Consider the following 22402-nt stretch of genomic DNA (forward strand, 5'->3'; position numbering starts at 1 on the left):
CGCCGTACTTCCGGCACAAAATGCGTTGCGTGTCCGTGTGGACGGGGCCTTAAGCAACTGCTGGTGAACAAATAGATCAGCCTCTTTCCATGAAACTAAATCACAATCAGATTTAGCACCAGGTAGGTCGACACGTACGAGGAATTTGACTTAATGTCGTGGTGCAAACATACAAGTACAAGTTAAATTAGAAACACAGATAGAGAACTAGAAAAATATAAAAAATAATAACACATATAGCAGTATTTACATCTGTGGCCGTGGAGACACTCATTGAAATGCCCTGGGGGGGATGGATGTGTGTGGATGTGTGTGTGTGTGTGTGTGTGTGTGTGTGTGTGTGTGTTTGATGCAGAGGTCGCGTTAACCGAATATTTTCCGTCAATGACGGATTTTTTCTAACAATGATGGAAAAATCTGAAAGCAGTCATTTTGACGGATTAGAACACAACTCGGAACAGCGCCAAAATGTCCGCCTGCGGCGGACATTATATGACATCCTCAGTGGCCAGGTCGACTGAGGGCGATCTACTTTACTGTAGTCTGTAACTATTATTTAGTCATTCACACCCCTGTCCAGTTGGTGGCGAGTGTGTGCATATTAAGTAGCTATTGTAAGGCTTTAGTAATCGCAAAATGTCACGGCAGCTGATCGTCCGAAGCTTTTTTAATAAGCCCAGTAGTTGTGATGGTGTGGAGAAACGAGGTGAACAAAGAGGGATTGGTGGAGGATGAAGGACAAGCCAGTAAATGTAAGTGGCTGAGGACCGTACAAAACTCCACCGAATGAGCCGTTACATCTCCATCGCTTGGTCGTGGTGTAGTTAGCGGCCTCTGCTGTGCTGTCTGTCAGTGCAGGATAAATCATTCATGTTCGTGTTGACATGAAAAGTGACCACACGGTCGGTGTCTCTGTTCATCTCTTTTTTTCTCCATGCCCTTAAAAGTTCTGTATGAATCATAACAAAAAAATGAATGAACATTTGCTGCTCAGTACTCAAACATAAATATTAAATAGGCTATGTCTCATCTCATCATTAAAACATGAACAATAAAATGACGGGTAATAATGGATTATGACGGACATTTTACAATCCTGTCCGTCACAATGACGGACAGCGAAAAAGTCTAACGCAACCACTGTGTGTGTGTGTGTGTGTGTGTGTGTGTGTGTGTGTGTGTGTGTGTGTGTGTGTGTGTGTGTGTCCTAAATTGTTTATGACATGGGCAGTATGTGGATGGATCAGCAGGAGAAATCTATAATGCACTATCAATAATCACATTTTCAGATTTGACTTATTTTGTAGCAGTAACACAACCATTTAGACGAGTGTGATTATTGAAAGATGAGTGGAAAGTTAATGTGTAAGGAAATAATACAAAAACGACTGTACAGTATACATGTCATGAAAAAAGAAAACAGATATTGTTGTACAGCATTAAATGAGTAACCCACTAGCATGGCCTGATTGTACAGGCCGTCTGGGTTACAGTTGTTAATGTATCCCAGTTTGTGTTCTTTGAAATGGAAAAGGATATCGCATTGTGTTTGTTACTTTCGTTGCAGTTGTATATGTCTTAAGTGTAATTTGGCTTGGCTTCCTGTTTTGTATGGACATGCTTTTATTTTGAAGGTTGTTGGTTGTTGTTGCTATGGAAACAACGTGACGGAGATTAACGGAGAAAAAGTCATATCTACATATAAAGACGGAGAAAGTAAACGATAAAGTTTATGGTAAAGTGTTAGCACCCCCGAAAGAGGCACAAGCTCTTACGTTGATATTGGAGATTTCAATAAATTCAATTTGGAAAAAACGGGGAAAAACCGAAAAAAACAAAAAAAAAGAATATTCGGATATTTGGGTACACACGGAGAGGATTCATCGTGCAAACAGGAAGTGACATCGTTAGCACTGTGAACGTTTTCGTGGGGCATATCTCTGACGAAGAGGCTGCTAAATATCAGTCCACACGTAGAGTTTCATGCAGTTCAGATTTAGCGGCTGGAGGGGGGCGGGGGGACCAAGTCATCGTGACTTATTTTGACCTCACTACAGTACGGTCTTCCTGATTTTCTATATGATAATTTCGAATCCACTTCTGCCCATTTCTTATTAACTTTGAAAGAGTTTTAAACATTCACACCAAGTGGTTTCATCCTGCTCCTCTTTCAGTCTCACGTCTTGAGATGATATCAACTCAGCGGGAACAAGGCGGAGAAAACAAGCGCTCCTCTGACGGATTTACAGACATGTCCTCCTCTCTTTGACCTTCGATTAACGACATGATTGAAACTTATTGTTTACGGTCTGACGAAGAAGAAGAGGAGGATGAGAAAGAGGAGGAAGAGACAGAGAGGATTTTGGCGACGGTTCTCAGATGATGCCTTTGTTGTGTAACGCTATAAATATAGAAAGAGAAAGGAGTTAGGATTTAGGGAGAGGAGACCACCGGCTGAACTGAAATATCTCAATCCTTCCCTCCTCTTCCTCATCCTCTTCCTCCTCTTCTGACTAAATCCACTTCTCCACCCTTCCTCCCTTTCTCCTCTAATCCCTCCTTTGCTTCCTCCTCTTCCTCCTCTCAGACAATTCACCCGACCTTCCTCCGTCTCCTCACCTCCTTCCTCCGTCTCGTCACCTCCTTCCTCCGTCTCCTCACCTCCCATAATCCCCTCTTCTTCTTCTGCCTGGACTCGATTTGGCTTTTTAGCAAACAGAAGCTTTCATTGCTCAAAAGTGCGCAAAATCACAGCAGCGTCGAACGTACATGCACACACACACACACACACACACACACACACACACACACACACACACACACACACACACACACACACACACACACACACACACACACACACACACACACACACACACACACACACACACACACACCACACACACACACACACACACACACACACACACACACACACACACACACACACACACACACACACACACACACACACACACACACACCTTTACACACACTTGACCTCTGTGCAAAATCTCACACTTCAAGGTCAAACGGATAGGGACGTTTCTGTGGACAAAGATATTGAATGTTTTAAATAAATATAAGTAACAAAGTATTCTGAGAATCCGAACTCAGGACGGAAATAGAAAAATGCTGACATTGCAAATAAAAATAAGTACAAGTACGGTGATACACTCTTTCTCTCACTTCGGGAGCCTCCACTCCGAGGGGCCACAAACAGAACAAAGATCAGAGGGTCCGCGCACGAGAAGAAAAGACCCGAAGAATACTCCTCCTCCTCCTCTCCTCCTCCTCCTCCTCCTCCTCCTCCTCCTCCAAACCAACAACAAATCGTTTCCTCTGACAAACGACAGGAGCTTCGTCTCGTCTTATTAAACCCGACGTTTGCACTCGAGGCAACTTTACACGTCGTTCCGAGAAGAAGACGTTTTAATCCAGTCCGTGCATCCGGAGCTTCGGGCACTTTCTGACGAGACATCTGTTATCAGTCTGTCTGGAAAAGTTCATAACGGAGCTGGCAGCATACTTGCCGACCTTGAGACCTCAGAAATCGGGAGCATTTCAAAACCACCGCGGGGGGGGGGGGGGGGGCTAGTGGGTCGCCTGAGCTGTTAGATTAACATGAGCATGCTTGTTGTAGTTGTAAGTGCACTGCCTTGCGGGCCTGTGGCAGCATCCTTGATGGAGCATAAGGAAAGGAGAGAGCAGAGGAGAGTTGTCGATTCTTGTTCTGTTTTCTGTGACTCTCTCCCTCACGCTCTCAGACTGTCAGTTGCGCACGCTACTAAAGAGACGCGCTACCATGGAAACCAAACAATGGTGTAGCTGTATTAAAGTCCGAGTGGAAACAGTCCTGAGTAAATCTGATTTGGTCAGAAATCGGGAGGGCAGTGACATCGGGAGGTTGGCAGGTACGGTGGGCAGTGGGCAGTTGGCTGTTTTCCAGCGGGAAGGGAAGACGGACCGTTCGTGTTGGACGCGGCCGTCTTCAGGAAGTCAGCCCTTGGACTGAAATAAGATGTAAAATGTGACGATCAGGACGTCCGTGCGTTTGAACACGCTGCATGCAGTGAGAGCAGACGTGACGGGAAGTAACAGAGACTCATTCAACTTTGATGAACTGAAATGAATCCTGCCGATAACGTCCAATCAGATTGGCTTATTACGAAGCAACCAGGAAGCAGAAGATACGAAGAAGAAGAAGTACAAGAAGAGACAGACGGTAGCAGAGGAGTGTGGAAAACCCGTATGTCTTGTATGTCTTGATATCAAAGTAAAAGAACCTCACAACTCAACTCAGAGCTAAATGAAGTACACATGTTTAAGTTGGTCATGTAAGCGAAGCAAGTATTTAACTCCTTGCTTCCTTGCTTCCTCCCCCCTTTCCATCCTTCCTTTAATTCAGTCGCACGTAATTATACTGGCTACGAGCTATAATTGAATTTGTTGCGCTTCATCAGTCTTCTTAATTGGCCTGCTGGTCTCTGTGTGTGTGTGTGTGTGTGTGTGTGTGTGTGTGTGTGTGTGTGTGTGTGTGTGTGTGTGGCTCTGCATGCAGATGTGAAAAAGTCCTCTTCAAGTTTGTAAGTGTGTGTTGTGTGCCTCAGCGAGAGTAAACGTGCACTCTAATCTTCATCGAGACCTTGCTTTAAAAAGGAGGGAGATGTGCACACACACACAAACACACACACGCACACACACACACACACACACACACACACACACACACACACACGCACGCACGCACACACACACACACAGACAGGGGAATGTTGTTAACAGTGATAAATTAGGCTATTATCACATCTACGTGATGAGACGGGGTGAGTTGGGATTGCAGTAACACCTTTAGATTATCAGCACGTATTAGTGTGTCTCGGTGTGTGTGTGTGTGTGTGTGTGTGTGTGTGTGTGTGTGTGTGTGTGTGTGTGTGTGTGTGTGTGTGTGTGTGAGTGAGTGGGTGAGAGAGAGAGGGAAGGAAAGAGAAAGATTGTGAATGCGGGACCACACACACACACACACACACACACACACACACGCACATACATGTCTCTCGTGGTGCCAAGTCATAACAGAGGGAGGCAGTGGTATCGCCATGGAAACACTACTTGGAGTCAAGCAGGCAGACAGCAGCTGTTTGAGTTTAAATTGCCTATTTTTTTAATTAAAAAAAAATTAAATTCGTTAAAAGTAAACGTTAATTTCTCAGCCTACACGAACGACAGAGCGATACAAGTAGTTTCCATAAAACAAAAAGCACTTGATACCCATCCCCGGACCCCATCAGTATCCCATGTGTGTGTGTTGAGTGTAGAAGTATGAACTATAACGTGTATTTCATTCAAATGTTAAGTAATTTAAAAACTAAAGAAATCAACTTTTCATCATCAATCAACACACATGTATTATTGCCGCAGTTGGTGCTTGTGTGTGTCTCTCTCCTCCTGATGGTCTCCAGGTGCAGCCTCTCCCCAGGTGCTCCCAATCCTCAATCAGGGCCTCCATAAAGGACCTGAGGAAGGCTGCAGTGGCCTCTCTCCTCCTCCTCTGGCGGCATGTGTGCAGCATGTCTCTGGCTCTGTCTCTGTCTCTGTCGCTGTCTCTGTCTCTGTCTCTGTCTCTGTCTCTGTCTCTGTCTCTGTGTGAGGCCGGTGTTGTAGTGAATTGTTAGATGTGCTCCAGTTGACCTTGTTGTGTATTGTTTAATTGAGTCACTTTCTTTAACTGACACTAAGAAAGTGAATCAGTCCTGTTCTGAAGTCTTTACTCTGGCTTCCTCTGTGTCAAAGAATAGATTTCTAAATACTGCTGCTGGTTTATAAAGCTTTGAATGGTTTAGGCCCAAAATACATTTCTGACCTCCTGCTAAATGATGTACCACATTTACGTAACCATTTCACCAGGAAACACAACATATTATTCGACCGACTGGAAAACTGGGTGGGACTTTCGGAAAACAGTTCTAAATTGGTTTGAATCCTACCTAAAGGACAGAAACAACTTTGTTTCTATAGGTACATACACATCTGAGTTGACAAATATGACATGTGGGGTTCCTCAAGGCTCCATCTTGGGGCCTCTTCTCTTTAACATCTACATGCTACCACTGGCTCAGATAATGAAAAACAACAAAATAAGTTACCATAGCTATGCGGATGACACACACATTTACCTAACAATTTCACCAGGAGACTATGCTCCCATTCAAACACTGAGTAAGTGCATTGAACAAATCAATGACTGGATGTGTCAGAACTTTCTCCACTTAAACAAAGATAAAACTGAGGTAATGGTTTTTGGAGCCAAGGCAGAACGTATAAAAGTTAGCGCTGAGCTTCAGTCTGCAATGTTCAAACCAACAGATAAAGCCAGAAATCTAGGTGTAGTCATGGACTCTGACCTGAGTTTCAACAGTCACATTAAAACAGTTACTAAATCAGCCTACTATCACCTAAAGAACATATCTAGGATTAAAAGACTAATGTCACAGCAGGATCTGGAGAAACTTGTCTATGCTTTTATCTTCAGTAGACTTGACTACTGTAATGGTGTCTTCACAGGTCTCACTAAAACATCTATGAGAAAGCTGCAGCTGATTCAGAACGCCGCTGCTCGAGTCCTCACTAACACTAAGAAAGTGGATCACATCACTCCTGCTCTGAAGTCTTTACACTGGCTTCCTGTGTGTCAAAGAATAGATTTCAAAATACTGCTGCTGGTTTATAAAGCACTGAATGGTTTAGGCCCAAAATACATGTCTGACCTCCTGCTAAACTATGAACCATCCAGATCTCTCAGGTCTTCAGGGACTGGTCAGCTTTCTGTCCCCAGAGTCAGAACTAAACATGGAGAAGCAGCGTTCAGTTATTATGCTCCAAATATCTGGAACCAACTCCCAGAAACCTGCAGGTCCGCTGCAACTCTGACTACTTTCAAATCAAGAAAGAAGACTTTTCTTTTTGTCGCTGCTTTTAATTGAACTATTCACATCTTAGACTGCACTGTAACTTTTATCCATGTATTTTTTATTTTAATGTTTATTTTATTAGCTTTTCTTTTTAATGACTGATTTTAAATGCCATTTTCTTAATGTCTTTCGTTTTTTGTAAAGCACTTTGAATTGCCTTGTGTTGAAAAGTGCTATATAAATAAACTTGCCTTGCCTTGGTCATCTTTGTGTTTTGTCTTCGTACCCCTAGATTTGGAGGGAACGTAACAATAACAACTCTCTATATCAGGGGTGTCAAACTCAAGGCCCGGGGGCCAAATCCGGCCCGCGACTTCATTTTATGTGGCCCCACAAGAGCTTGCAAAAAATGTGATATGTTTATTATACAGTTACATGCTACAGAAGCATGTTGCCCATAAACTACATGTCCCACAATGCATCTCAAATTTGACTTTTTTCTCAGAATTTGACTTTTCTTTTTTTAAATGTAACTTTTTTTTCAAAATGGAACTTCTTCTTTTTTGGACTTTTTTTTCCAGAATTTGACTTTTCTTTTTAAATCAGTTTGTGACATTCTCACTGAAGAGACTTGCAATTATTTGCCCTAGACTTCTGCTTTCAGACGTAGTTAATTATGAAGTTTTTACCCTATCCGAAAATAATCCAATGCAGAGGCAATGATGTAATATAATACATTATTTTATATATATTAAATATTTATATATGTATTGTTATATAGTCTTAAAGTTACAACCGGCCCTTTGAGTGCAACCATAATGTGAATGTGGCCCGCATTGAAATTGAGTTTGACACCCCTGCTCTATGTGATGATTGGATGTTGGTTCGACAGCATCTCATTCTGATCCAGTGCAGGAGAAGCTCGACAGTGAATCAGATCCACAAGCAACCAGGAGCGAGCACATGAACATTCGTCCTGTCTTCAGTTCTGTCCGAGGATAATTAGCTGCTTCTGCAGAAAACCATCAAACATCCGTCACGTTTTCAAACTGCGTCAAAAGATTTATGTTCAGCTTCAAGGTCAGAGAGTAAAGTTCGGCAGGGTCCTCTCGGTTATTTCAAAACAGCTCTGACACAAGTAGGGCCTCTTTAAAGACCTTATGCTCTTTGTCAACAATAGTGCTGTTATGATTACTGTGAACACACACGAACACACACACACACACACACACACACACACACACACACACACACACACACACACACACACACACACACACACACACACCACACACACACACACACACACACACACACACACACACACACACACACACACACACACACACACACACACACACACACACACACACACACACACACACACACACACACACACACACTCACACACGTACGTACAGGCAAGTGAAGACACAGGCCTCTGGCTAATTAGTGTCCCTCTACGTAGCCTGTGTGTGTGTGTGTGTGTGTGTGTGTGTGTGTGTGTGTGTGTGTGTGTGTGTGTGTGTGTGTGGGGGGGGGGGGGGGGGGTAATTAGGCAGGAAGACAGCAGGCAGACGTTCGGACGGCTCCCTTTGATCTGATGCAGCTGAGTACTTCCAGACACACACACACACACACACACACACACACACACACACACACACACACACACACACACACACACACACACACACACACACACACACACACACACACACACACACACACACACACACACACACACACACACACACACACACACACACACACACACACAACAGAGAGGACAGTTGCAGCTTTTATTGTGATGTCTGCACTCAAGTCTCGAGTCACCACACACACACACACACACACACACACACACACACACACACACACACACACACACACACACACACACACACACACACACACACACACACACACACACACACACACACACACACACACACACACACACACACACACACACACACACACACACACACACACACACATTTTCAGCAAGTGGAATAAGAAGATAATTGAGTGTGACACATAAAGATGGAAAAGCAGAATAATAAGAGAGAAAATGAAGAAATTAGACGTGTTCTGCATCATCTCCGTACATTTCAATGATTAACTCACTGTTTCTGTCACAGCTGCTTGTTCATCAGACCTGGGTGCCGCAGTAACTTGTAATGAAGTGGGATTTGAAATTAAAATGTCTTCCTTTGCTTTACACAAGTGAAGCGGCTTTCCTTCTCCGTCCATTAAGCAGCTATTCGCCCTGCAGAGATCATTACGGACGACAACACATTCAATCCTGATCAACATGCGACTCAGAGGGAAGAGACGACGAGGAAACACTACTTTAAAGAGTCCTCTCCTGCTGATGTTCAGGTGTATATCAGTGTGTAGTCTCTCTACTTTAAAGAGTCCTCTCCTGCTGATGTTCAGGTGTATATCAGTATGTAGTGTCTCTACTTTAAAGAGTCCTCTCCTGCTGATGTTCAGGTGTATATCAGTATGTAGTGTATCTACTTTAAAGAGTCCTCTCCTGCTGATGGTCAGGTGTATATCAGTATGTAGTGTATCTACTTTAAAGAGTCCTCTCCTGCTGATGTTCAGGTGCATATCAGTATGTAGTGTCTCTACTTTAAAGAGTCCTCTCCTGCTGATGTTCAGGTGTATATCAGTGTGTAGTGTCTCTACTTTAAAGAGTCCTCTCCTGCTGATGTTCAGGTGTATATCAGCATGTAGTGTCTCTACTTTAAAGAGTCCTCTCCTGCTGATGTTCAGGTGTATATCAGCATGTAGTGTCTCTACTTTAAAGAGTCCTCTCCTGCTGATGTTCAGGTGTATATCAGCATGTAGTGTCTCTACTTTAAAGAGTCCTCTCCTGCTGATGTTCAGGTGTATATCAGTATGTAGTGTATCTACTTTAAAGAGTCCTCTCCTGCTGATGGTCAGGTGTATATCAGTATGTAGTGTATCTACTTTAAAGAGTCCTCTCCTGCTGATGTTCAGGTGTATATCAGTATGTAGTGTCTCTACTTTAAAGAGTCCTCTCCTGCTGATGTTCAGGTGAATATCAGTGTGTAGTGTCTCTACTTTAAAGAGTCCTCTCCTGCTGATGTTCAGGTGTATATCAGTATGTAGTGTCTCTACTTTAAAGAGTCCTCTCCTGCTGATGTTCAGGTGAATATCAGTATGTAGTGTCTCTACTTTAAAGAGTCCTCTCCTGCTGATGTTCAGGTGTATATCAGTATGTAGTGTCTCTACTTTAAAGAGTCCTCTCCTGCTGATGATCAGGTGTATATCAGCATGTAGTGTCTCTACTTTAAAGAGTCCTCTCCTGCTGATGTTCAGGTGTATATCAGTATGTAGTGTCTCTACTTTAAAGAGTCCTCTCCTGCTGATGTTCAGGTGTATATCAGTATGTAGTGTCTCTACTTTAAAGAGTTCTCTCCTGCTGATGTTCAGGTGTATATCAGTATGTAGTGTCTCTACTTTAAAGAGTCCTCTCCTGCTGATGTTCAGGTGTATATCAGTATGTAGTGTCTCTACTTTAAAGAGTCCTCTCCTGCTGATGTTCAGGTGTATATCAGTATGTAGTGTCTCTACTTTAAAGAGTCCTCTCCTGCTGATGTTCAGGTGTATATCAGCATGTAGTGTATCTACTTTAAAGAGTCCTCTCCTGCTGATGTTCAGGTGTATATCAGTATGTAGTGTCTCTACTTTAAAGAGTCCTCTCCTGCTGATGTTCAGGTGTATATCAGTATGTAGTGTCTCTACTTTAAAGAGTCCTCTCCTGCTGATGTTCAGGTGTATATCAGTATGTAGTGTCTCTACTTTAAAGAGTCCTCTCCTGCTGATGTTCAGGTGTATATCAGTATGTAGTGTCTCTACTTTAAAGAGTCCTCTCCTGCTGATGTTCAGGTGTATATCAGTATGTAGTGTCTCTACTTTAAAGAGTCCTCTCCTGCTGATGTTCAGGTGTATATCAGTATGTAGTGTCTCTACTTTAAAGAGTCCTCTCCTGCTGATCTTCAGGTGTATATCAGTGTGTAGTGTCTCTACTTTAAAGAGTCCTCTCCTGCTGATGTTCAGGTGTATATCAGCATGTAGTGTCTCTACTTTAAAGAGTCCTCTCCTGCTGATGTTCAGGTGTATATCAGTGTGTAGTGTCTCTACTTTAAAGAGTCCTCTAAATCTAAATAAACTCCCCTAAAACACTTGATTGACAGTCTGAAATGAAATAATAACATCTTTGTTAGAAGAGGAAATAAACACGATTTGAATTGAAAAGCAAAAAGCAAGTGAGACGAGCAGACAGGCAGCGAGAGGTTGAGATGAAAAAACAGCAGACAGATGGAGGACGTGAAAAGCAGTCCTTAATAAGAGCCGTGAATATATGTCAGCGAGTCTGAGAGGAAAAACAAGTCTGAATATTCAGAGAGGACGAAGAAGAGAGTGGGACATGAAGAGGAGACGGAGCCCGTCTTCCTCGCAGACAGCAGCACTTGAGGAGCTGTTGCCGTGGGAAGTGTGATGAAAGCTTTGATCAGCGCGACTCAAACTGACAGAAAATCAGACGGAGAAATGGAGGAGGAAGCGACAAGAGAGCAAGAGAAGAAGAAGGGAACGTCTTTACTAAGTTTTCTTAATTTGTGAAGCTTTCATGAGCAAATATAAGTCTTTCTCAAGCTTAACATCCGCATTGAACTCATCTTCAAAGGACACCAATGAGGATTTCAACGTGATATAGTGGGACTAACTCCTATCGGAAGTTCATCCCGGAAGTATATTTGATATGAAGTCAGGGTTACGGCCCGTCCACATTACAGCTTCAAAAAAAGCTTGGAGCTGGGCGTGTCTGAATCTCCCGCCCCTGACACACAAGCAGCGGTTTGATTGGCTAGAGCTTGTACTAGCATGTGATTTGATTGGCGGACGCTTCCACCGAAAGCTTCAGAAAGGCCAGGAAAGCTCCGCTCTGCTACCCACAATGCAGTTCGGCGAAAAGTGCCGTCAAAGTGAATGGGCAGACGTGTTGGAAACCGTTTTTGAAGCTGTCGAAGCTGTAGTGTGGACGGGCCGTTATTGTTTATCCAAGGAAGGAGTCATGAGGGTTTTAGGGAAGGAGATGTTCCACAAAATGTACGTGCAAGATGTTTTTGTCCTTTTGAAACGTGTCTTTTTTAACGTTACAATCAAAGATAATCACGTTAGTTCCTGAACTGAACTCATGGGATGAAAGAGAATGTGTGTTTCTAGTGCGGTTACAAATACAATGTAATGTTTTGTTTGGAGGACTGCCTGAAACACCTCCATTGGACTTACCTCTGTAATATAGTGACATCACTTTGTAACACTCGCGCTCCTATTGGCTAGCGCTCCAACACATTGTACGTGATATGAGCAGTCCTATTTACAGACTAGCAACCAAGATTTTTATTTGGATATGATACTGTACTGATGTTTTCAGACTTCGTTCTTTACTTTCTCCGTCTTTATATGTAGAAGATATTAAGTTTTATCCGTCATGTTGTTTCCATAGCAACAACAACTTCCTGTCAACTCGCCTTCAACATAATATATCATATCCTTTTCAGTTTCACAGAACACAAATTGGGTTATTTACATCATATGTTTACATGATTTTTGTTGTGCAATAAAACAACCCGATGGACACACGATAAAGGAAAGCAACTTCGTGAGCGGTGGCAAAATCTTTGGCGAAGGTTCATTTTCGCGTTGAATTCGTGTGTCAATGTTGCCCTTCGTATGGCCATCCTGGGGGCATCTTGTGAAATCGACGTTACTTCGTATTATCATCGGTGCCATCGGGCATTCGCCCCGGTCAGAGTGAGGGCGAATGCCCGATGGCACCGATGATAACACGAAGTAATTTGACGAGATGCCCTCACGAGTGCCTTACGAAGTTGCTGCCGGAGCCTGAGAAACTCCACCGGCGGTCATCCGATGGCTTAGACGCCCTCACGAATGGCCCGATGTCGTTACGATCAGAGCCGAATTTGAACATTTCCTTTATCGCGTGTCCATCGGGTGTCAATTTTGGGACAGTGTGACGCGGGCTTTAGGGGATATCATCGTAAACTCTAGCCTCATCCCAATACCCCTCCTCGACTCCTCTCTTCCCCTCCTCCGGGACTTGACCCGGATATCGATCAAGACACGCCATTTTGAAGGACGTCCCAATAGCTGAAATGCACACGGAGGAGTCGAGGAGGGGTGAGGGAGGAGGGGTACGGGAGGAGACGAAAGGGAGGACACACGCGAGCAGACTACGCGGAAGTGTTTTCACTACTCGCGTATATAAGCCCCGCCCCCATCTTCACAGCTGGTCCATTTCAACAGAGGAAAACCGACAACTGGAAGATGAGTGCTCACAGCTCCGTGGGAAATATTATGTGCAATTCATTTCTAAAAGGCTTCACATTACCATTATTATATTTGTATTTAAATGTAGGCTACATTTTACACCACAACGGAACACAAAAGCAGGACCAACCATCATACATTGAATTCCTTGACTAACAAGAGAAAGATTCATTCATTTAAATACATATTTAACAACAAAGGGGCCGGTTCTAAAGGTTCTTCAGTTCAGCCCGATGAGAGGGGTCTCTCGCTCGCATCTTACGGAGGCGGAGCTAAGACGCAAGGAAGGGAGGCGAGTGAGGGAAAGGAGGAGTCGAGGAGGGGTATTGGGATGAGGCTTCTGTGACATTGAACAAAAGCTCTCTGATCAAAGAACGAGTAATAATTAATCTCCACAGCCTTCAGAGCCTTCAGCTACATGTCCAGAGTGAGGAATACCCTCTCGTGTCCTGACTGAAAGTGAAATCTAACGTCAGATCCACGGCCGTGTTTCTGCGGCCGCAGGACAGAGAGAGGCTGCAGGAAGTTGCATCATCGCTGCTCTGCGACATCAAAAGAGGAAATCGCCCGGGGGCAGATTGAGCTAAAGTGAGGAGGAGACGAGGGTCTGCAGGGCGGCGGGAGCTTTTCGGTCCATGCGTTTTCTCACGGAGGAGAAACCAAACCTCTGCTTTCGATCTGACCTCAGGTCTGACGTGGGGAGAGACAACAAGACGGACATGTTTTATAATAAATATTCATTATTATCAAATAGTATTTGGGTTTGGTTTTCTTTCTGTTGTATATAATAAATTGTATTATATATAAGTATTATTTGTATTTGTTTTTGCGCATTAATATCATTATATATAAATAATAATCCTTATTATTATTATTTTAATTCAATTTCATCTATATATATATTTTTTTTTTTCTTTACTCTATAATCTTATATTTTGTTCATTTCTATTTTTGTTTGTTTTATATGTTCCTGTTTTACTTCAACCTATTTCCTTTTATTATTAACTGCAAAAAGAGGAAGTCCAGACCCCCCGGCGGTTATCTGTATTTCCCATGTACACAAACCCTAACACACACACAGACTCAAACACACACACACACACACACACACACACACACACACACACACACACACACACACACACACACACACACACACACACACACACACACACACACACACACACACACACACACACACACACACACACACACACACACACACACACACACACACACACACACACACACACACACACACACACACACACACACACTCCTCTTCTCTGCAGTGCTCGAGTGTGTGCATATTCACAGAAGCATGAATATTAAAGTGTGCATTAAGAATGATAAATTCCTCCTCCTCCTCGCTGGTCATGTGATCTAATCAGAGTTAATGTGTTTCTGTAGTGTCCTCGGGGGGCATCCATCAGTCACACACACACCCTCCAAACACACCATGGAAAGACACACACACACACACACACACACACACACACACACAAAAACACACGCGTTGGTACACGAAGACATAAATAACGCAAACACAAACACAGTGCAATGTTCCGGGTGTACAGATATGCAGCAGCAGAATAACACACACTTTCCGATAATGGGATTGCATGAAGACACACACACACACACACACACACACACACACACACACACACACACACACACACACACACACACACACACACACACACACACACACACACACACACACACACACACACACACACACACACACCACACACACACACACACACACACACACACACACACACACACACACACACACACACACACACAAACATGTTGTCGTGTTGCATAGGTCAATGAGTAGTTAGAGTGATGAAGCACTAGGTGAGGAAACAGAGGGTATGTGAAATAATGTGTGTGTGAGCGTGCGTGTGCGTGCGTGCGTGCGTGTTTCCATCGATCCCCTCTGCGGTTCTTTCTTGCGCGTGTTTTCCCTCCTGCAGAACCGCAGCGTTCACATCTCAGATGCTGCGTTCAGGGTCTCGAGCTCAGTGTCAGACATGAGGCCGCTGGAGGGGATCAACACGTGTGACATTTAGCCGACACAGACTAACGAGTGGGACGCTGGTTTGAAACATTACGGGACGCGTACAGCGTATTCAATTATACTTATTTTAACCTATTTCATTTGTTTCTAAAACGATGTTACCGTGCACCTTGAAAAGTTTAATTTCACTATTATTAGTTTATATTATATAATACTATTTATATGGAGTAGCAGTCGGAGTATGTGTTATTATTGTATGTATTATATTTATTTTGTGTATTCGATCTGAGCAGCGAGGATAACGGAGATGACTTAACCTCTTGTTCCTCTAACTGTTCCCTGGGGCCTAAATAAATATGATCTGTGGAAAACATAAAACCATCTCCTGCTTTCACTCACCCTCAGCGTGTGTCCACAAATCTCATTTCCTCCTGAGGTGCCCTTCACAATAACGTGATACAGTATCGGAGCATCAGTCCGTGCACACACACCTACTTGATGTCATGTTATTGTGCAGATACGCGGGACTGACGGTGACTCGGAGCCTGCAGAGGATCCACGATCCTCCGTCTTCTTCTGCATATGAATAATTCGACACAAAGCGGTTTAAATATAGCCGGGAGAAACTGCACAGTGCCGCTCTGAATTATGCATCACACACTCTGAGGTCTGTAACTAAGTACATGTACTCCATAGTAACTGTGCTTAAGTGCATATTTAAGGTACTTTACATGAGTATGTCAGCCTTAAGGCACTTTACAATTCAAGGAATACAAGAGATAATTTTGACCAACTGTAATCTTTTTTAGAGCTTTAGTTACTTTAGGAATCAAGATATTTGCATGAAACATTAAAACGTTATAAAATATAAATAAAATGAATGAATAAATGAATACGTACAAATAAAAAAAAAGGTAATTTTCTTTTTTATTTACTTTTTTAAAATATATTTTAGATTATTTTGCATCGGGTACTTCTACATTTAATACTTTCCCTTATTTTGTATTAGTATACATTGCTTTACTTTAACTTAAGTAACATTTCCAATTAATTGACAATAAATTAATATATTTTTTGACTTTAATGCATTTATTTTACAGCTTAAGTAACTATTCTATAAACACAACCGTTATATGCTAGATACTCATCTAGCCAACAGTTTTTAAAATAACAGTTTTATTATTTTTATTATTTAAAACCAATGAAAATTTAAGAATTTTTATTTAATTTTGTATGCTTTTTTAAATTATGTTTTTTAATTTATTTAAAAATACATTCTGCATTGGGTACTGTGCCGTTTTATACCTTAACTATATTTAGTTAATTTCAGTCACATACTGTAGGAACACACTGCTGCGGAGAGGACTCTTTAAAGTAGAGACACTACATACTGATATACACCTGAACATCAGCAGGAGAGGACTCTTTAAAGTAGAGACACTACACACTGATATACACCTGAACATCAGCAGGAGAGGACTCTTTAAAGTAGAGACACTACAGACTGATATACACCTGAACATCAGCAGGAGAGGACTCTTTAAAGTAGAGACACTACATACTGATATACACCTGAACATCAGCAGGAGAGGACTCTTTAAAGTAGAGACACTACATACTGATATACACCTGAACATCAGCAGGAGAGGACTCTTTAAAGTAGAGACACTACATACTGATATACACCTGAACATCAGCAGGAGAGGACTCTTTAAAGTAGAAACACTACATACTGATATACACCTGAACATCAGCAGGAGAGGACTTTTTAAAGTAGAAACACTACATACTGATATACACCTGAACATCAGCAGGAGAGGACTCTTTAAAGTAGAGACACTACATACTGATATACACCTGAACATCAGCAGGAGAGGACTCTTTAAAGTAGAGACACTACAGACTGATATACACCTGAACATCAGCAGGAGAGGACTCTTTAAAGTAGAGACACTACATACTGATATACACCTGAACATCAGCAGGAGAGGACTCTTTAAAGTAGAGACACTACATACTGATATACACCTGAACATCAGCAGGAGAGGACTCTTTAAAGTAGAGACACTACATACTGATATACACCTGAACATCAGCAGGAGAGGACTCTTTAAAGTAGAAACACTACATACTGATATACACCTGAACATCAGCAGGAGAGGACTTTTTAAAGTAGAAACACTACATACTGATATACACCTGAACATCAGCAGGAGAGGACTCTTTAAAGTAGAGACACTACATACTGATATACACCTGAACATCAGCAGGAGAGGACTCTTTAAAGTATAAACACTACATACTGATATACACCTGAACATCAGCAGGAGAGGACTCTTTAAAGTATAAACACTACATACTGATATACACCTGAACATCAGCAGGAGAGGACTCTTTAAAGTAGAGACACTACATACTGATATACACCTGAACATCAGCAGGAGAGGACTATTTAAAGTAGAGACACTACATACTGATATACACCTGAACATCAGCAGGAGAGGACTCTTTAAAGTAGAGACACTACATACTGATATACACCTGAACATCAGCAGGAGAGGACTCTTTAAAGTAGAGACACTACAGACTGATATACACCTGAACATCAGCAGGAGAGGACTCTTTAAAGTAGAGACACTACATACTGATATACACCTGAACATCAGCAGGAGAGGACTCTTTAAAGTAGAGACACTACATACTGATATACACCTGAACATCAGCAGGAGAGGACTCTTTAAAGTAGAGACACTACATACTGATATACACCTGAACATCAGCAGGAGAGGACTCTTTAAAGCTGCAGTTTGAGTTCTGTTGTTATCAGTGTTTTATGGAACGGCTGCAGCTGCTCATCACAGTCCATCAGAGCTCTGACATTTAATTTAAGCCAGAGGAAAATCAATAGCACATTAAACGACAGCTGCATCTCCTTTACGATTGAACGCTTTCGAGAACATGACCATAACTTCTCTCCGTCTGACGCACAATAAGAGAGGAGGCGCTCATAATGAGGTGGACCTCAAACATCATCCGTATAATGTTACACTCACGCTGTTTGAGAGGCAACACAAAGGGAGACTGAGGCTTCTTAAGATCAATGTATATATTTATATATATATTTGACTTAATCAAAAGGCTGCTGCTCGTTTTCTTTTCGAGGTGAAGTGGTTTGACTCCACGGTTTGATATGAGAGGAATGACTTCCTTTTTCAAAAGCCAATGAGTGTAGTAACGTCCTTGAATGAGAAAAGCTGCTGCTCTTCACTGTGAACATCAGATAAACACACACACACACACACACACACACACACACACACACACACACACACACACACACACACACACACACACACACACACACACACACACACACACACACACACACACACACACGGTAATTCTGCAGGCCGTGTAAATCCAATTTAGCCGCATAATGATTGTAACCTGCAGCGACTCTGAGGAAATGGATATTATGAATAATTGAAACATTAATTACCTGGTCGTCTATAAAATGTTAAATACACAGTAAATATAAAATAATCACCAGTTAAAGAGGAGATTGCTTCTGAAAGTCGACCTGAGGAAGTCAGTGAAGAGCTGTTTTCAAGCCTTTTTGGGTATATATATATGTAGGTAAACTAAATATGACTTAAGTTAAATTGAATATTGTGGATTTAATTTGTTGCATTTTACTTTATTTATTTAATGTGTTGAGTTTGCCCATTTCTCGTAAAACCTTCATAAAATCCATTTTTTTCCACCATCTTCTATTGTTTTGATGTTGTTTTGTAATCAGATCAACCGACGCGATGTCTGAGGACAGTGAAGGATCAACAGGGGAGGTCAATAATTGAATTCATCTGCTGCACATCGATATATCTGGAGAGTTAAACCTGATTACCGAGCGCAGGTTTGAGGAACTCTCCGTCATTGTTTTCCGCAGTTCTTTGCATTCCGACTCTCTCCTCTGTATTGATTATTTTCTGTTCTGTTTGCTTCCTCAATCCTATTACCGGCATCCCACAACAGCCCAGTTATTCTGCAGGGATCAATGGAGGTTCGGATAATTTAATCTGAAGAGAGACGTTCCTCTGTGAGCGGAGACGTAAACACCAGATGTGCGGCGGATTCAAATTGAAGAAAACGTAAAAAATAACATTATGGTAATGATTTTTGCAGCTAATATTGATTTCAGATTTTAGGGTTTACACTTAAAGTAATGTCTTGAAGATGAAGGCAGTAAGTATTTTGCACATTTGCCTGATCTTTTACACAATAGTTTAACCTCTACAGTGAATAGATGCCTAAATATTTCCACACAGTGTCATTGAAAGGAGGCTGAGGGTGAATTATTTGACCTAGAAGTAAAAGGACCTCGCTTACAGTCAGTCTGTGTGTGTGTGTGTGTGTGTGTGTGTGTGTGTGCGTGTGTGTTTGTCACTAAATGAGTGAGATGTAAAGCAGCTGTTAACACCTGTCAGTGAGCCAGGACCCCCTGCTGAGCTGACAATCCCTCTGAAGATAAACACTCCACAAACAAGTGTCTAAATGAGACGACTAAATGTAATCATGACAACAATTAGCCGCATTTAGCTTAGCGGTGGTGACGTGAAGTCATGTGACTGTGCTGTAGTTTCTTTATAGCCCAACATTAGCCTCCTTTAGCTTAGCGGTGGTGACGTGAAGTCATGTGACCGTGCTGTAGTTCCTTTATAGCCCAACATTAGCCGCCTTTAGCTTAGCGGTGGTGACGTGAAGTCATGTGACCGTGCTGTAGTTCCCTTATAGCCCAACATTAGCCTCCTTTAGCTTAGCGGTGGTGACGTGAAGTCATGTGACCGTGCTGTAGTTCCTTTATAGCCCAACATTAGCCTCCTTTAGCTTAGCGGTGGTGACGTGAAGTCATGTGACCGTGCTGTAGTTCCTTTATAGCCCAACATTAGCCTCCTTTAGCTTAGCGGTGGTGACGTGAAGTCATGTGACCGTGCTGTAGTTCCTTTATAGCCCAACATTAGCCACCTTTAGCTTAGCGGTGGTGACGTGAAGTCATGTGACCGTGCTGTAGTTCCTTTATAGCCCAACATTAGCCTCCTTTAGCTTAGCGGTGGTGAAGTGAAGTCATGTGACCGTGCTGTAGTTCCTTTATAGCCCAACATTAGCCTCCTTTAGCTTAGCGGTGGTGACGTGAAGTCATGTGACCGTGCTGTAGTTCCTTTACAGCCCAACATTAGCCGCCTTTAGCTTAGCAGTGGTCACGTGAAGTCATGTGACCGTGCTGTAGTTCCTTTATAGCCCAACATTAGCCTCCTTTAGCTTAGCGGTGGTTACGTGAAGTCATGTGACCGTGCTGTAGTTCCTTTATAGCCCAACATTAGCCTCCTTTAGCTTAGCGGTGGTGACGTGAAGTCATGTGACCGTGCTGTAGTTCCTTTATAGCACAACATTAGCCACCTTTAGCTTAGCGGTGGTGACGTGTAGTCATGTGACCGTGCAGTAGTTCCTTTATAGCCCAACATTAGCCGCCTTTAGCTTAGCGGTGGTGACGTGAAGTCATGTGACCGTGCTGTAGTTCCTTTATAGCCCAACATTAGCCTCCTTTAGCTTAGCGGTGGTGACGTGAAGTCATGTGACCATGCTGTAGTTCCTTTATAGCCCAACATTAGCCTCCTTTAGCTTAGCGGTGGTGACGTGAAGTCATGTGACCGTGCTGTAGTTCCTTTATAGCCCAACATTAGCCACCTTTAGCTTAGCGGTGGTGACGTGTAGTCATGTGACCGTGCTGTAGTTCCTTTATAGCCCAATAACTTTGTTCTAAGAGACGTTTGAAAGGCTCTGCAGGAAGTAACGGTTGAAGTGATGGTGCATGTGGAGAGGAAGATGAGTTAAGTTGACTGGAAAGCACTTAAAGTCACATCTAAATCATGGAAACTATAAGGAAACCTGCAAGTACCACTGTGTGCATGTCTGCATGCTTTTATTGTCAGCTGGGTTAGGGTTAGGTTCAACTCTAAATGTGTGAGAGGAACCATGAAATAAACATGTATTTGACAGTGCATTAAAGAACAATCAACTCTTCATTTATTAATGTTTATCAGACAACAAAAACATGTTTAAAGTGATTATTTAAATGAATGACAATGGAGGCTAAAAAGTGGTGAGGTCATGAGAGAAAGTAGAGAGACGCGTCGCTGTGCTGCTGCTAAAATCCGCTGATAAAAGACTGTGCCAAGACACACCGCTAAATGAGGTGAACAACAATGACTGCAGCAGCACTTCCTCCCTCTCTCTCACACACACACACACACACACACACACACCACACACACACACACACACACACACACACACACACACACACACACACACACACACACACACACACACACACACACACACACACACACACACACACACACACACACACACACACACACACCACACACACACACACACACACACACACACACACACACACACACACACACACACACACACACACACACACACACACACACACACACACACACACACACACACACACACACACACACACACACACACACACACACACAGTGAGTGTTAATTTTTAATCCTATTTGCATGCTGCGGTCGGCCAGGAGGGGAGAGCAGAGGAGACAGGCGGGAGATATACAGCGAGGGAGACAGGAAGTGATGAGACAGGCCTTTTTGGGACACACACATATGCAGGCACACACACACTCTCACACACACACTCTGCAGAGGTGAGAAGAAGAAGAGACATTGTGACAGACAGAGACATGAATGGTGAGACTTTTTCGGGGAGATTTACCGAATAATTTAAATACAACTCGTTTCTGTTGTGTTACTGCTAGTTCAAATCATTCACACTCAGCCTCGTTACGCTGGCACTTCACAGAGGTGAAGTCAAACTCGTGTCATTTATCAAGAACATGTGGCAAATAGTCAGTGGGTCCACCATTCAGACGAACAAGTGTAAACCTTAATATCTGACAAGAGCGAACAGGCACCCAAAGTGGCTGTCCATGGTGCTGAAAACATCAATGAAGAATATACTCTGTTTGACCAG

The 22402-nt window shown here is 42.7% G+C and overlaps 1 protein-coding gene across 1 annotated transcript in view; it reads right to left on the bottom strand.

Annotated features, from left to right (window-relative positions):
• LOC117440664 (short transient receptor potential channel 5-like) overlaps positions 1-2668 on the bottom strand; it is a gene marked incomplete at its 3' end in the record, with an annotated part of 20127 nt that extends 17459 nt beyond the window's left edge. The window contains exon 1 of the mRNA XM_034076898.1: positions 2602-2668. Within this exon, the coding sequence (XP_033932789.1) occupies positions 2602-2668 (67 nt within the window). The remainder of the gene's footprint in view (positions 1-2601) is intronic.
• Between the last annotated feature and the right edge of the window lie 19734 nt (positions 2669-22402).

Source organism: Pseudochaenichthys georgianus, unplaced genomic scaffold, assembly GCF_902827115.2.
Source record: "Pseudochaenichthys georgianus unplaced genomic scaffold, fPseGeo1.2 scaffold_1113_arrow_ctg1, whole genome shotgun sequence".
NCBI classification, from domain to species: Eukaryota; Metazoa; Chordata; class Actinopteri; order Perciformes; family Channichthyidae; genus Pseudochaenichthys; species Pseudochaenichthys georgianus.